The 16192-nt window shown below is 44.3% G+C and overlaps 1 protein-coding gene across 5 annotated transcripts in view; it reads right to left on the reverse strand.

Moving 5' to 3' along the window:
- Nucleotides 1–16192, reverse strand: part of TRIP13 (thyroid hormone receptor interactor 13) — a 191653-nt gene that overhangs the window by 55396 nt on the left and 120065 nt on the right. For all 5 annotated transcript variants that reach the window (XR_013216910.1, XM_077269527.1, XM_077269524.1 and 2 more), the window contains exon 10: nt 7839–7945. Coding sequence is in view for 4 of the 5 variants with exons in the window: in XM_077269527.1 (XP_077125642.1) it covers nt 7839–7945 (107 nt within the window). In the remaining variant the exon portion in view is untranslated. The remainder of the gene's footprint in view (nt 1–7838; nt 7946–16192) is intronic.

Below are 16192 nucleotides of genomic sequence, written 5' to 3' on the forward strand. Positions count from 1 at the left end.
TCAACCGTGTCAAAAGCTGCAGAAAGATCGAGGAGAATGAGCAGAGAGTGGTCACCGTTACATTTTGCAGTCAGAAGGTCATTGGTCACCTTGATGAGTGCAGTTTCTGTCGAATTTAGGGGGCGGAACCCGGACTGTGAAGGGTCTAGGAGGGAATGAGTGGAGAGGTAACGGGTAAGGCGGGAGTATACTAGGCGCTCCAGGAGTTTTGAGATGAAGGGGAGATTGGAGACCGGTCTGTAGTTGTTTGTGCATGATGGGTCAAGGGTGGGTTTTTTTTTTAGTAATGGAGTAATGATAGAGTGTTTGAAGGAGGAAGGAAAAATGCCAGAGGAAAGGGAGAGATTAAAAATTGTAGTTAGGTGAGTTGTGACGACTGGAGAGAGAGACTGGAGGAGGTGTGAGGGAATGGGGTCGGTGGTGCATGTAGTCGGACGAGAAGACGAGAGGAGCTTGGAGTAATGAAAATACAGAAAAGTCTTTCAATGAGAAGGAGTGTCCAAACTTTTGATCTGTTCTGTATAATATATATATATATATATACACACACACACTTGAGTACTAGCCGACCCCCCTAATTTTGCCACAAAAAAACTGGGAAAACTTAATGACTCGAGTATAAGCGTAGGGTGGAATATGCAGAAGCTACCAGTAAATTTCAAAAGTAAAAATAGATACCAATAAAAGTAAAATTAATTGAGACATCAGTAGGTTAAGTGTTTTTGAATATCCATATTGAATCAGGAGCCCCATATAATGCTCCATACAGTTCATGAAGGGCCCCATAAGATGCTCCATACAAAATACGCCCCATATAATGCTCCATAAAGGTTAATAATGGCCCCATAAGATGCTCCATAGAGATATTTACCCCATATAGTGCTGCACAAACGTTATGGCCCCATAAGATGCTCCATACAGACACTTGCCCCATATAGTGCTGCACAAATGTTAATTATGGCCCCATAAGATGCTCCATTAAGATATTTGCCCCATATAGTGCTGCACAAACGTTAATTATGGCCCCATAAGATGCTCCATTAAGATATTTGCCCCATATAATCCTGCACAAATGTTGAATAAGGCCCCATAAGATGCTCCATAAAGACACTTGCCCCATTTGCTGTTGCTGAGATTAAAAAAAAAAAAAAAAAAAAAAAAAAAATCACATACTCACCCCTCGTCGCTCAGACCCCCGGCACTTTAAATATTCACCTTTCCTCTTTCCGGCGGCCGCTCCGTCTTCAGCACTGACGTTCAGGCAGAGGGCGCGCACTAACCACGTCACCGTGCCCTCTGACCTGAGCGTCACTGCAGAAGACACTGAAGACGGAGCGGCGGCTGGAACGAGGAGAGGCAAATATCGCGCAGCTCTCCCCCTCCCCATTATACTCACCTGCTCCTGGCGTGGTGCAGTCCCTGGTTCCCCGGCGCCACAGCTTCTTCCTGTATTGAGCGGTCACAAATTATATATATATATATATATATATACACACACACACCCTGCTCAAAAAACTAAAGGGAACAATAAAATCCCACATCATAGATATTACTGAATTAAATATTCCATTTGTAAATCTTCATTCATTACATAGTGGAATGTGTTGAGAACAGCAAAACCTAAAAATTATCAACGTAAATCACAACTAATATCCCATGGAGGTCTGGAGTTGGAATGATGCTCAAAATCAAAGTGGAAAATGAAGTTACAGGCTGATCCAACTTCAGTGGAAATGCCTCAAGACAAGGAAATGATGCTCAATAGTGTGTGTGGCCTCAACGTGCCTGTATGATCTCCCTACAACTCCTGGGCATGCTCCTGATGAGGCGGCGGATGGTCTCCTCAGGGATCTCCTCCCAGACCTGGACTAAAGAATCCGCCAACTCCTGGACAGTCTGTGGTGCAACATGACGTTGGTGGATGGTGCGAGACATGATGTCCCAGATGTGTTCACTCGGATTCAGGTCTGGGGAACGGGTGGACCAATCCATAGCTTCAATGCCTTCATCTTGCAGGAACTGCTGACACACTCCAGCCACATGAGGTCTGGCACTGTCCTGCATTAGGAGGATCCCAGGGTCAACCACACCAGCATATGGTCTCACAAGGGGTCTGAGGATCTCATCTCGGTACCTAATGGCAGTCAGGCTACCTCTGGTGAGCACATGGAGGGCTGTGCGGGCCTCCAAAAAAATGCCACCCCACACCATTACTGACCCACTGCCAAACCGGTCATGCTGAAGGATGTTGCAGGCAGCAGATCGCTCTCCACGGCGTCTCCACACTCTGTGACGCCTGTCACATGTGCTCAGTGTGAACTTGATTTCATGTGTGAAGAGCACAGGGCGCCAGTGGCGAATATGCCAATACTGGTGCTCTGTGACAAATGCCAAGCGTCCTGCACGGTGTTGGGCTGTGAGCACAACCCCATCTGTGGATATCGGGCACTCAGACCATCCTCATGGAGTCAGTTTCTAACCGTTTGTGCAGACACACACACATTTGCAGCCTGCTAGAGGTCATTTTGCAGGGCTCTCGCAGTGCTCCTCCTTGCACAAAGGCTGAGGTAGTGGTCCTGCTGCTGAGTTGTTGCCCTCCTACGGCCCCCTCCATGTCTCCTGGTAGCGCCTCCAGCCTCTGGACACTACGCTGACAGACACAGCAAACCTTCTGGCCACAGCTCGCATTGATGTGCCATCATGGATGAGCTGCACTACCTGAGACTCTTGTATGGGTTGTAGAATCCGTCTCATGCTACCACAAGTGTGAAAGCACAACCAACATTCAAAAGTGACCAAAACATCAGACAGAAAGCAGTGGTACCAAGATGTGGTCTGTGGTCCCCACCTGCAGAACCACTCCTTTATTGAGCGTGTCTTGATAATTGCCAATAATTTCCATCTGTTGTCTATTCCATTTGCACACAAGCATGTGAAATTGATTGTCAATCAGTGTTGCTTCCTAAGTGGACAGTTTGATTTCACAGACGTTTGATTTACTTGGAGTTATATTCTGTTATTTAAGTGTTCCCTTTTGTGTTTTTGAGCAGTGTATATATATTATATATACACGCACATATATGTATACATACAGTACAGACCAAAAGTTTGGACACACCATCTCATTTAAAGATTTTTCTGTATTTTCATGACTATAAAAATTATACATTCACACTGAAGGCATCAAAACTATGAATTAACACATGTGGAATTATATACTTCTTCAAGAGGTAGTCACCAGGAATGGTCTTCCAACAATCTTGAAAGAGTTCCCAGAGATGCTTAGCACTTGTTGGCCCTTTTGCCTTCACTCTGCGGTCTAGCTCACCCCAAACCATCTCGATTGGGTTCAGGTCTGGTGACTGTGGAGGCCAGGTCATCTGGCGTAGCACCCCATCACTCTCCTTCTTGGTCAAATAGCCCTTACACAGCCTGTTTGGGGTCATTGTCCTGTTGAAACAAATGATGGAATAGCATGCCGCTGCAAGATGCTGTGGTAGCCATGCTGGTTCAGTATGCCTTCAATTTTGAATAAATACTCAACAGTGTCACCAGCAAAGCACCCCCACACCATCACACCTCCTCCTCTATGCTTCACGGTGGTAACCAGGCATGTAGAGTCCATCCGTTCACCTTTCCTGTGTCGCACAAAGACACGGTGGTTGGAACCAAAGATCTCAAATTTGGACTCATCAGACCAAAGCACAGATTTCCACTGGTCTAATGTCCATTCCTTGTGTTCTTTAGCCCAAACAAGTCTCTTCTGCTTGTTGCCTGTCCTTATCAGTGGTTTCCTAGCAGCTATTTTACCATGAAGGCCTGCTGCACAAAGTCTCCTCTTAACAGTAGTTGTAGAGATGTATCTGCTGCTAGAACTCTGTGTGGCATTGACCTGGTCTCTAATCTGAGCTGCTGTTAACCTGCGATTTCTGAGGCTGGTGACTCGGATAAACTTATCCTCAGAAGCAGAGGTGACTCTTGGTCTTCCTTTCCTGGGGCGGTCCTCATGTGAGCCAGTTTCTTTGTAGCGCTTGATGGTTTTTGCCACTGCACTTGGGAACACTTTCAAAGTTTTGCCAATTTTTCGGACTGACTGACCTTAATTTCTTAAAGCAATGATGGCCACTCGTTTTTCTATACTTAGCTGCTTTTTTCTTGCCATAATACAAATTCTAACAGTCTATTCAGTACGACTATCAGCTGTGTATCCACCAGACTTCTGCAGAACACAACTGATGGTCCCAACCCCATTTATAAGGCAAGTGATCCCACTTTTTAAACCTAACAGGGCACACCTGTGAAGTGAAAACCATTCCCGGCGACTACCTCTTGAAGCTTATTAAGAGAATGCCAAGAGTGTGCAAATCAGCCATCAAAGCAAAAGATGTCTACTTTGAAGAACCTAGAATATAAGACATATTTTAGGGTGTTTCACACTTTTTTGTTAAGTATATCATTCCACATGTGTTAATTCATAGTTTTGATGCCTTCAGTGTTGTGTACAATTTTCATAGTCATGAAAATACAGAAAAATCTTTAAATGAGAAGGTGTGTCCAAACTTTTGGTCTGTACTGTACCTAAATACATAAGTACACATACAGTGGGGTGAATAAGTATTTGATCCCTTGCTGATTTTGTAAGTTTGCCCACTGACAGACATGAACAGTTTAGAATTTTAAGGGTAGGTCAATTTTAACATTGAGAGATAGAATATCCAAAATAAAATTCCCAAAAACCCACATTGTATAAATTATATAAATTACATAATATATAAATTTATATAAATATAAATTTATATAAATTTATTTGAATTTTGCAGTGAGAAATAAGTATTTTATTCCCTACCAACCATTAAGAGTTCTGGCTCCTACAGACCAGTTAGACACTCCTAATCAACTCATTACCTCCATTAAAGACAGCTGTCTTACATAGTAACCTTTATAAAAGACTCCTGTCCACAGACTCAGTCAGTCAGACTCTAACCTTTACAACATGGGCAAGACCAAAGAGCTTTATAAGGATGTCAGGGACAAAATCATAGATCTGCACAAAGCTGGAATGGGCTACAAAAACATAAGTAAGACATTTGGTGCGAAGGAGACAACTGTTGATGCAATAGTAAGAAAATGGAAGAAATATAAAATGACTGTTAATCGACATCGATCTGGGGCACCATGCTGCCTATGACCCAAATAACACCATCCCCACTGTCAAGCATGGGAGAAACATTATGTTTTGGGGGTGTTTCTCTGCTAAGGGTACAGGACTACTTCACCGTATCAATGGAAGAATGGATGGAGCCATATACCGTAAAATCCTGAGTGACAACCTCCTTCCCTCCGCCAGGACATTAAAAATGGGTTGTGGATGGGTATTTCAGCAAGACAATGACCCAAAACATACAGCCAAGGCAACAAAGAAGTGGCTCAAAAAGAAGCACATTAAGGTCGTGGAGTGGCCTAGCCAGTCTCCAGACCTTAATCCCATAGAAAACTTATGGAAGGAGTTGAAGCTCCGAGCTGCCAAGCGACAGCCTCAAAATCTTAATGATTTTGAGATGATCTGCAAAGAGGAGTGGACCAAAATTCCTCATGACATGTGCGCAAACCATATAAGGTAGTGCAGTGGGGTTGGTGCAGTGTGACAGACAGGTAGTGACCACAGGACCAAGTTCAAAACAAAGAGTCTTTAATGTCCAACGTACTCACAAATGGAAAACAAATGGTATCATCCGGATTGCAGCAGAAAATCAAGACAGTCCGTATATGAGACCGTTTGCCGTGGGCGACTGCACCACTGTCATGCTGGGGGGTGCCAGGCCTTTTGGCTTCGCTTGGCTCTATGTTACTTCACACAGGTTGGGCCTTTCAGAGCCACATGCTCTGCAATTTGCAAACCAAGACTGACACTCTCAACTCTTTGATGCAGGGTTTTTAAATGGAATCTGTGGCCATGGGTCACTTGTAAGACTCGGAATGGAGGGAGTGAACTGCCCCACTACTATCCTGTAGTTGGCTTCAAAAATAAAGCCCATGCCGGGTTTTCTTAAATCTGCCTTAGACAAATAGCTTGTTCAAGACCAAACTCACTTTTATTCTGCATTGCAACCACAGCTATATCTGTGAATGCAATGCACTCCAGCGGTCTTATTACCCTTCTATGCGCATCCTGGGGGACACATACAGTCCCTCGCATACAACACCTGTCACTGACTCACAATATTATATTATCTGGATTGCCAGTGATAGTCTTATACTGCCTGGTGTGAAGTGGAGGTGCCGGTTGTTGGTAGAGGCATTTGGAGTGTTGATCTGTGACTGTTTGGTGCTTTGGCTGCGTGCAAATCCTCATTCTCCATTTGGTTTTCCTTCCTTTTCTCCTGTGTTCTTGGTTGTCTATGAGTGCATATTTATATGATGGTTATTTTCCTCCCTTGTTATTGTGGCTTGTGTATACACAAACTATTACTCCCCACTTCCCTGGGTGGGGGAAAGGACAGATATAGGGCTCATTTAGGAGTTCAGCAAGGTACGTGGCCCCGCATCTTCACCATCATAAGTGGTGGGGGAAAGGACAGATATAGGGCTGATTTTGGAGTTCAGCAAGGTACGTGGCCCCGCATCTTCACCATCATAAGTTATCTGGGGAGCGGTCATAGCCTTAGGGACAGGGAAGGAACAGTTGGTCCAGGGTAATCAGACAGCAGAGCTCTGACATATGCATTGATAACACCAGCTGGAGAAGTTTCACATACACTGCAGATTATGTTAGATCAGATAGATGGCGACTAAAGGCCCCGTCTCACATAGCGAGATCGCTAGCGAGATCGCTGCTGAGTCACTAGTTTTGTGACGCAACAGCGACCTCAGTAGCGATCTCGCTATGTGTGACACGTACCAGCGATCAGGCCCCTGCTGTGAGATCGCTGGTCGTGTCGGAATGGCCTGGACCTTTTTTTGGTCGTTGAGGTCCCGCTGACATCGCTGAATCGGTGTGTGTGACACCGATCCAGCGATGTCTTCACTGGTAACCAGGGTAAACATCGGGTTACTAAGCGCAGGGCCGCGCTTAGTAACCCGATGTTTACACCCTGGTTACCAGCATAAATGTAAAAAAAAACAAACAGCACATACTCACCATCTGATGTCCGTCAGGTCCCTTGCCGTCTGCTTCCTGCTCTGACTGACTGCCGGCCGGAAAGTGAGAGCAGATCACAGCAGTGACGTCACCGCTGCGCTCTGCTCTCACTGTACGGCGGCTCAGTCAGAGCAGGAAGCAGACGGTAAGGGACACCGAAAGGCGAGTATGTACTGTTTGTTTTTTTTGGTAACCAGGGTAAACATCGGGTTACTAAGCGCGGCCCTGCGCTTAGTAACCCGATGTTTACCCTGGTTACCCGGGTGCTGCAGGGGGACTTCGGCATCGTTGAAGACAGTTTCAACGATGCCGAAGTCGTTCCCCTGATCGTTGGTCGCTGGAGAGAGCTGTCTGTGTGACAGCTCCCCAGCGACCACACAACGACTTACCAACGATCACGGCCAGGTCGTATCGCTGGTCGTGATCGTTGGTAAATCGCTATGTGAGACGGGGCCTTAAAGAATGACCCATCATTAGAAGACAGAGGTCCTTTCTACAGGACGTCCAGGAAAAGACCAGCACTCACTTAATCCATAAAAAAAAGTTATTATTACAATAAAGATAAAATCAGGAACAATTCACACAGCAGGACTCCATGAGGAATAGAGGGAAACAATAAAAAGATAAGGCAACACATTTTGACCTTTGTGGTCCTTAATCACAGCTTGCAGCAGGGTTTCAAAGAGTAAAAAACACATACCTTTTTATTTGATCTATCTGAGTTAGAACAGCATTCACTACACGAATAGCGTCAGAAGGTTCAGTGCCAGCTCTAGATGCACTTCGTGCTGCAGTAAGGCTTTCAACCTAAATTTGAGCAACAGATTAAGTTTTGTAAATCAGAAATTATGTAAAGCTAGGTATTTTAGCCTAAATGATTTTTTTTTTAACCCCTTTCTGCCAGCTGACGGAATAGTACGTCAGCTGGCAGATCCCCTGCTTTGAGGTGGGCTCCGGAGGTGAGCCCACCTCAAAGCCGCGACATGTCAGCTGTTTTGTACAGCTGACATGTGCGCGCAATGAGCGCGAGCGGAATCGCGATCTGCCCGCGCCCATTAACTAGTTAAATGCCGCCGTCAAGCGCTGACAGCGGCATTTAACTAGCGCTCCCGGCCGCGTGGCCGGAACTGCTCGCACCGCTGACCCCCTCCACATGATTGGGGGTCAGCGGTGCATTGCCATAACAACCAGAGGTCTCCTTGAGACCTCTATGGATATTGATGGCCGATTGCTTTGAGCGCCACCCTGTGGTCGGAGCTCAAAGTACACCTGGATTTCTGCTACATAGAGGTGATCTGTACTTCACTTCTATGTAGCAGAGCCGATCGAGTTGTGCATGCTTCTAGCCTCCTATGGAGGCTATTGAAGCATGCCAAGATTTAAAAAAAAAAGTGTTTAAAAATATAAAAAAAAATAAAAAATATATAAAAGTTCAAATCACCCCCTTTCGCCCCAATCAAAATAAAACAATTAAAAAAAAATCAAACATACACATATTTGGTATCGCCGCGTTCAGAATCGCCCGATCTATCAATAAAAACAAAGGATTAACCTGACCGCTAAATGGCGTAGCGAGGAAAAAAACAAATACGCCAAAATTACGTTTTTTTGGTCGCCGCGACATTGCATTAAAATGCAATAACGGGTGATCAAAAGAACGTATCTACACCAAAATGGTATCATTAAAAACGCCAGCTTGGCACGCAAAAAATAAGCCCTCACCTGACCCCAGATCACGAAAATTGGAGACGCTACGGGTATCGGAAAATTGCGCAATTTTTTTTTTTAAGCAAACTTTGGAATTTTTTTTTACCACTTAGATAAAAAATAACCTAGACATGTTAGGTGTCTATGAACTCGTAATGACCTGGAGAATCATAATGGCAGGTTAGTTTTAGCATTTAGTGAACCTAGCAAAAAAGCCAAACAAAAAACAAGTGTGAGATTGCACTTTTTTTGCAATTTCATCACACTTGGAATTTTTTCCCAGCTTCCCGTTACACGGCATGGTAAAACCAATGGTATCTTTCAAAAGTACATCTCGTCCCGCAAAAAATAAGCCCTCACATGGCCATATTGACGGAAAAATAAAAAAGTTATGGCTCTGGGAAGGAGGGGAGCGAAAAACAAAAACGAAAAAAGCTCCGGGGGTGAAGGGGTTTACAATGCATATCAGCTAATTTTTTTTTTTTTTAACTTGTGCATTCCCAACATCCTAGTGTCTTTTACACTAATGAGATTCAGCTTTAATCTCATATTGCATTATTTAAAGCTGATTCAAGCACATACAAGGGGCAACATGAACCAGAGTCTGGCTTCATTATCTCAGATGTGTAAATTTTACTCCAGACTTGGATTAAGAGTCTTGGATTATTAGCCCTGCTCCCCATAATTGACAGATCCCTGCACTGGCCAGCACTGAAGGCTAGTAACCTGCATTGGAAGTCATCCGAAATTCCTAGTTCCATGATGACTTTTCATATTATCACTTCATTGAAATGGTGCAGCAATTCAGAGCAAAACATACTTGACAACAGCAACTCATCTGGTCATGCTGCCCACAATTTGGAGAGCATGAGTCAGCTGACAGATGAATTGCAGTTAAAAGGTTCTCCACTGTAAGCTTTCTTTATGCCATTGGCGCACCCACGTTAGGGAGAAGTAACACAACTGGTTTTAATTATTTCTAGGTCGGCAATGCATCTTCAATGATACTCAGGTGATTGGTTATGAGAGCTGTGGTAATATCACATTAACCACAAACATAGTCTCTGCAGTCAGTCAGTCACTGGGCTCATTTGCGCATGTTGTCTACAAAGGGCAGAAAATGGATATGGATAATTATGTAAAGACTACTGGCAGTACAGTACTAGGATTTTGTTGTAAAATCTGCATCAAAAGGGATTTTCAAGACTTGCGTCAAGCTGTTGCTGGAAAAAATGCTTAACGTATGAAAATGCAGCAGATTTTCAAATATCTGTTACATCAGGACATAGTGCAACAGTATAGAACTACCAGAAAGTAAAGTATTAAACTGGGTGCCACTTCCATTAGAGTCATATTGATATTGGTGTGCTAGCTTTTTTTTCCCACCCGATTTCTTGGCAGGAAAGAAGCTGCGGCAAAAATAGAGGTTTAGGTGCATTTTTGGTGCGTTTTTTGGGCTAACTTTTGTCTCTTTGTCGATGCTAATGTCCATGACTTTTCTGCAGAAAAAAGCTGCAAATAATGATACCGGCATTTTTTTCAACACCCATTGAAAAACGTTGCAAAAAAGGTGAAAGAAGTGACATGCTCTGTGTCCAAAAAAAGCAGCAAAGCACAAAATCCTGATGACAAAAAAAAAAAAAAATTGTGTATGCATGAGATTTCTGAAATCTCATAGGCTTTGCTAGTACTGTAAAAAGCAGCTGAAAATTAGCATAAAAAACACAGCAAAAACGCCCAGTGTGAACATACCTTATGATGAACATCAAGCAAATTGTAGTAGGAGAAGAGACTGCCCAATCTTAACCTGTCCAATTGTGCAGTACACTATCCATGAGTACTGTGGATAAAACCTCTTTAGATGTGTTTTTTTGGATTTAATTAACTACCACTTAGAAATAAAAGTTACCAACACCATAGGTCTACGATAAGGACTAACCATTACACTGTGGAGAAGCTACACAGGATTGATGTAATATTTTGAATAAAGATCAACAGAACTTCATTGTGTTTTTATAGCTTCTATTTATCCACCAAATAGTTCCACATTAGGAATAATTAGCTGTAAGTACAAAGAAGAGTGAAAATTGTAAAACTAAATATAATTAGGTCACTATCTTAAAGTGCCATTTTTCCGACTTTCTGTATATTTTCTGCTACTGCCTGACACATTTAAAAGACAGGAGCAGAGGAAGATTATGAGTGACGGACATCCCAACCCCCCTGGAGATCTGCTAATGAACAACCCAGCAGGGACTTTTGGGCCCATGCAGGAGGAGGAGATGCATACTATAGAAACTGTAAAGTATCAGACTAATCTAAGAGTTTGCCGTGTGGCATGCTATATAGCCAGACATGTCTAACTATTGGCGAGAACAATCCGTCTCACAATCAAACAATCCTAGCATGTCCTATATTATATGCTGTCAATGTACATGTTTTAAAGGGAACCTGTCACCCCCAAAATCGAGGGTGAGCTAAGCCCACCAGCATCAGGGGCTTATCTACAGCATTTTGTAATGCTGTAGATAAGCCCTCGATGTATCCTGAAAGATGAGAAAAAGAGGTTAGGTTATACTCACTCAGGGGCGGTCCTGTTGTGAATTTGGATTCTGGGCTCCCCCGGTGGCTACTGGTGGAATTGAACTTGTGACATCATCTTCCCTGTTCACCTGTTCTGATTAGATCTGGGTGTCGCTATATAACCTGGCTTCTCTGTTAGATGCTTGCCGGTCAACAATGTTATCAGAAGCCTCTCTGTGCTTGTTCCTGCTCCCAGACATCTACTAGATAAGTTGGACATTCGTCCATGTTTTGTTTTTGTATTTTGGTTCCAGTTCACAGCTGCAGTTTCGTTACTGTGTCTGGAAAGCTCTTGTTGATCAGGAATTGCCACTCTGGTATTATGAGTTAATGCCAGAGTCCTAAAGTAATTTCTGGATGTGTTTTGTTAGGGTTTTCTACTGACCATGAAAGTATGCTTTCTGTCTTCTGCTATCTAGAAAGCGGACCTCAAATTTGCTAAAACTATTTTCCTGCTGCGTTTGTTGTTTCATCTCATATCACCGCCAATATATGTGGGGGGCCTCTGTCTCCTTTTTGGGCATTTCTCTAGAGGTGAGTCAGGTCTTATATTTCCCTCTGCTAGCATTATTTAGTTCTCCGGCCGGCGCTGGGCATATAGGGATAAAAAGTAGGACATGCTACCTGGCTACTTCTAGATGATGCGGTAGGTTTAGTTCATGGTCAGTATAGTTACATCTTCCAAGAGCTTGTTCCTATTGAGGCTTATGCTAGTTCTCTGGCCATGGAGATCATGACAGTTTGACCGGCCCACTAAAGGGTTAAAATCCTTGGCTGAGAAAGGAGAGAAATAAGAAGTCTGCTGAAAATTTTTTTTTTTTTTTTTCTCTCTAGTAGTTAGTGTGCTCTTAATTGGATCACTTGCCAGTCTGTCTATGCTGCAGTCTTTCTTTTTTTTTCTCTCTCCTTCTAATCTTTGAATGGCTCTATGTTCACCTGTCTATAATGGATCTACAGAGTGTAACTGCAGGTTTGAATAATCTCGCCACGAAAGTGCAAAGTTTGCAGGATTTTGTTGTTCATGCTCCGGTATCAGAGCCGAGAATTCCTTTGCCGGAATTCTTCTCAGGGAATAGATCTAGCTTTCAGAATTTTAGAAATAATTGTAAGTTATTTTTGTCCCTGAAATCTCGTTCTGCTGGAGACCCTGCACAGCAGGTTGGGATTGTGATTTCCTTGCTCCGCGGCGACCCTCAAGATTGGGCTTTTGCATTGGCACCAGGGGATCCTGCGTTGCGCAATGTGGATGCGTTTTTTCTGGCCTTGGGCTTGCTGTATGAGGAACCTCATTTGGAACTTCAGGCAGAAAAAACTTTGATGTCCCTATCGCAGGGGCAAGATGAAGCTGAAATTTACTGCCAAAAATTCCGTAAATGGTCTGTGCTTACTCAGTGGAATGAGTGTGCCTTGGCGGCTACTTTCAGAGAGGGTCTTTCTGATGCCATTAAGGATGTTATGGTGGGGTTCCCTGTGCCTGCAAGTCTGAATGAGTCCATGACAATGGCCATTCAGATCGATAGGCGTCTGCGGGAGCGCAAACCAGTGCACCATCTGGCGGTGTCCACTGAGAAGACGCCAGAAAACATGCAGTGTGATAGAATTCTGTCCAGAAGCGAGCGGCAGAATTTTAGACGGAAAAATGGGTTGTGTTTCTATTGTGGGGATTCTACTCATGTTATATCAGCATGCTTTAAGCGTACTAAAAAGCTTGATAAATCCGTTCCCATTGGCACTTTACAGTCTAAATTTATTTTGTCTGTGACCCTGATTTGCTCTTTGTCATCTATTACTACGGACGCCTATATCGACTCTGGCGCCGCTTTGAGTCTTATGGATTGGTCCTTTGCCAATCGTTGTGGGTATGATTTAGAGCCTTTGGAGACTCTTATTCCTCTGAAGGGGATTGACTCCACCCCATTGGCTAATAATAAACCACAATACTGGACACAAGTGACTATGTGTATTAATCCGGATCACCAGGAGACTATTCGTTTTCTGGTGCTGTATAATCTACATGATGATTTGGTGCTGGGATTGCCATGGCTGCAGTCTCACAACCCAGTCCTTGACTGGAGAGCTATGTCTGTGTTGAGCTGGGGATGTAAGGGGACTCATGGGGACGTACCTTTGGTGTCCATTTCATCATCTATTCCCTCTGAAATCCCTGAGTTCCTGTCTGATTATCGTGACGTCTTTGAAGAACCCAAGCTGGGTTCACTACCTCCGCACCGTGAGTGCGATTGTGCTATAGATTTAATTCCGGGTAGTAAATACCCAAAGGGTCGTTTATTTAATCTGTCTGTGCCTGAACATACTGCTATGCGAGAATATATAAAGGAGTCCTTGGAAAAGGGACATATTCGTCCATCGTCATCTCCCTTAGGAGCCGGTTTTTTCTTTGTGTCAAAAAAAGACGGCTCTTTGAGACCATGTATTGATTATCGGCTTTTGAATAAAATCACGGTTAAATATCAATACCCATTGCCGTTGCTGACTGATTTGTTTGCTCGCATAAAGGGGGCCAAGTGGTTCTCTAAGATTGATCTCCGTGGGGCGTATAATTTGGTGCGGATCAGGCAGGGGGATGAGTGGAAAACCGCATTTAATACGCCCGAGGGCCACTTTGAGTATTTGGTGATGCCTTTTGGTCTTTCTAATGCCCCTTCAGTCTTCCAGTCCTTTATGCATGATATTTTCCGCGATTTTTTGGATAAATTTATGATAGTGTATCTGGATGATATTCTGATTTTTTCGGATGATTGGGACTCTCATGTCCGGCAAGTTAAGAGGGTTTTTCAGGTTTTGCGGTCTAATTCTCTGTGTGTCAAGGGTTCTAAGTGCGTTTTTGGGGTTCAGAGAATTTCCTTTTTGGGATATATTTTTTCTCCCTCTTCCATTGAGATGGATCCTGTCAAGGTTCAAGCTATTTGTGATTGGACGCAGCCCTCTTCTCTTAAAAGTCTTCAGAAATTTTTGGGCTTTGCCAACTTTTATCGTCGATTTATTTCTGGTTTTTCGGATGTCGTTAAGCCATTGACCGATTTGACTAGACAGGGTGCTGATGTTGCTAATTGGTCCCCTGATGCTGTGGAGGCCTTTCAGGAGCTTAAGCGCCGTTTTTCTTCTGCCCCTGTGTTGCGTCAGCCTGATGTGACTCTTCCTTTTCAGGTTGAGGTCGACGCTTCTGAGATCGGGGCTGGGGCAGTGTTGTCGCAGAAAAGTTCTGACTGCGCCGTGATGAGGCCTTGTGCCTTCTTTTCCCGTAAATTTTCGCCCGCTGAGCGGAATTATGATGTTGGGAATCGGGAGCTTTTGGCCATGAAGTGGGCGTTTGAGGAGTGGCGCCATTGGCTCGAGGGGGCCAGACATCAGGTGGTGGTATTGACTGACCACAAAAATTTGATCTATCTTGAGACCGCCAGGCGCCTGAATCCTAGACAGGCGCGCTGGTCATTATTTTTCTCTCGGTTTAATTTTGTGGTATCGTACCTACCGGGTTCTAAGAATGTTAAGGCGGATGCCCTTTCTAGGAGTTTTGAGCCTGATTCACCCGGCAACTCTGACCCCACAGGTATTCTTAAGGAGGGAGTTATCTTGTCAGCCGTTTCTCCAGACCTGCGGCGGGCCTTGCAGGAGTTTCAGGCGGATAGACCGGATCGTTGTCCGCCTGATAGGTTGTTTGTTCCTGATGATTGGACCAGTAGAGTCATCTCTGAGGTACATTCTTCTGCATTGGCAGGTCATCCTGGAATTTTTGGTACCAGGGATTTGGTGGCAAGATCCTTCTGGTGGCCTTCCCTGTCACGAGATGTGCGAGGCTTTGTGCAGTCTTGTGACGTTTGTGCTCGGGCCAAGCCTTGTTGTTCTCGGGCTAGTGGATTATTGTTGCCCTTGCCTATTCCTAAGAGGCCTTGGACACACATCTCGATGGATTTTATTTCAGATCTGCCTGTTTCTCAGAAGATGTCTGTCATCTGGGTGGTGTGTGACCGTTTTTCTAAGATGGTCCATTTGGTTCCCCTGCCCAAATTGCCTTCTTCTTCCGAGTTGGTGCCCCTGTTTTTTCAAAATGTTGTTCGTTTGCATGGTATTCCTGAGAATATCGTTTCTGACAGAGGAACCCAATTTGTGTCTAGATTTTGGCGGGCATTCTGTGCTAGGATGGGCATAGATTTGTCTTTTTCGTCTGCTTTTCACCCTCAGACTAATGGCCAGACCGAGCGGACTAATCAGACCCTGGAGACATATCTGAGGTGTTTTGTGTCTGCTGACCAGGATGATTGGGTTGCTTTTTTGCCATTGGCGGAGTTCGCCCTCAATAATCGGGCCAGCTCTGCCACTTTGGTGTCCCCGTTTTTCTGTAATTCGGGGTTCCACCCTCGATTTTCCTCCGGTCAGATGGAATCCTCGGATTGTCCTGGAGTGGATGCGGTGGTGGAGAGATTGCATCATATCTGGGGGCAGGTGATGGACAATTTAAAGTTGTCCCAGGAGAAGACTCAGCTTTTTGCCAACCGTCACCGTCGTGTTGGTCCTCGGCTTTGTGTTGGAGATTTGGTGTGGTTGTCTTCTCGTTTTGTCCCTATGAGGGTCTCATCTCCTAAGTTTAAGCCTCGGTTCATCGGTCCGTATAAAATATTGGAGATTCTTAACCCTGTTTCCTTCCGTTTGGACCTCCCTGCATCCTTTTCTATTCATAACGTTTTTCATCGGTCGTTATTGCGCAGGTATGAGGCACCGGTTGTGCCTTCCGTTGAGCCTCCT

This window comes from Ranitomeya variabilis, chromosome 6, assembly GCF_051348905.1.
Source record: "Ranitomeya variabilis isolate aRanVar5 chromosome 6, aRanVar5.hap1, whole genome shotgun sequence".
Taxonomy (NCBI): Eukaryota; Metazoa; Chordata; class Amphibia; order Anura; family Dendrobatidae; genus Ranitomeya; species Ranitomeya variabilis.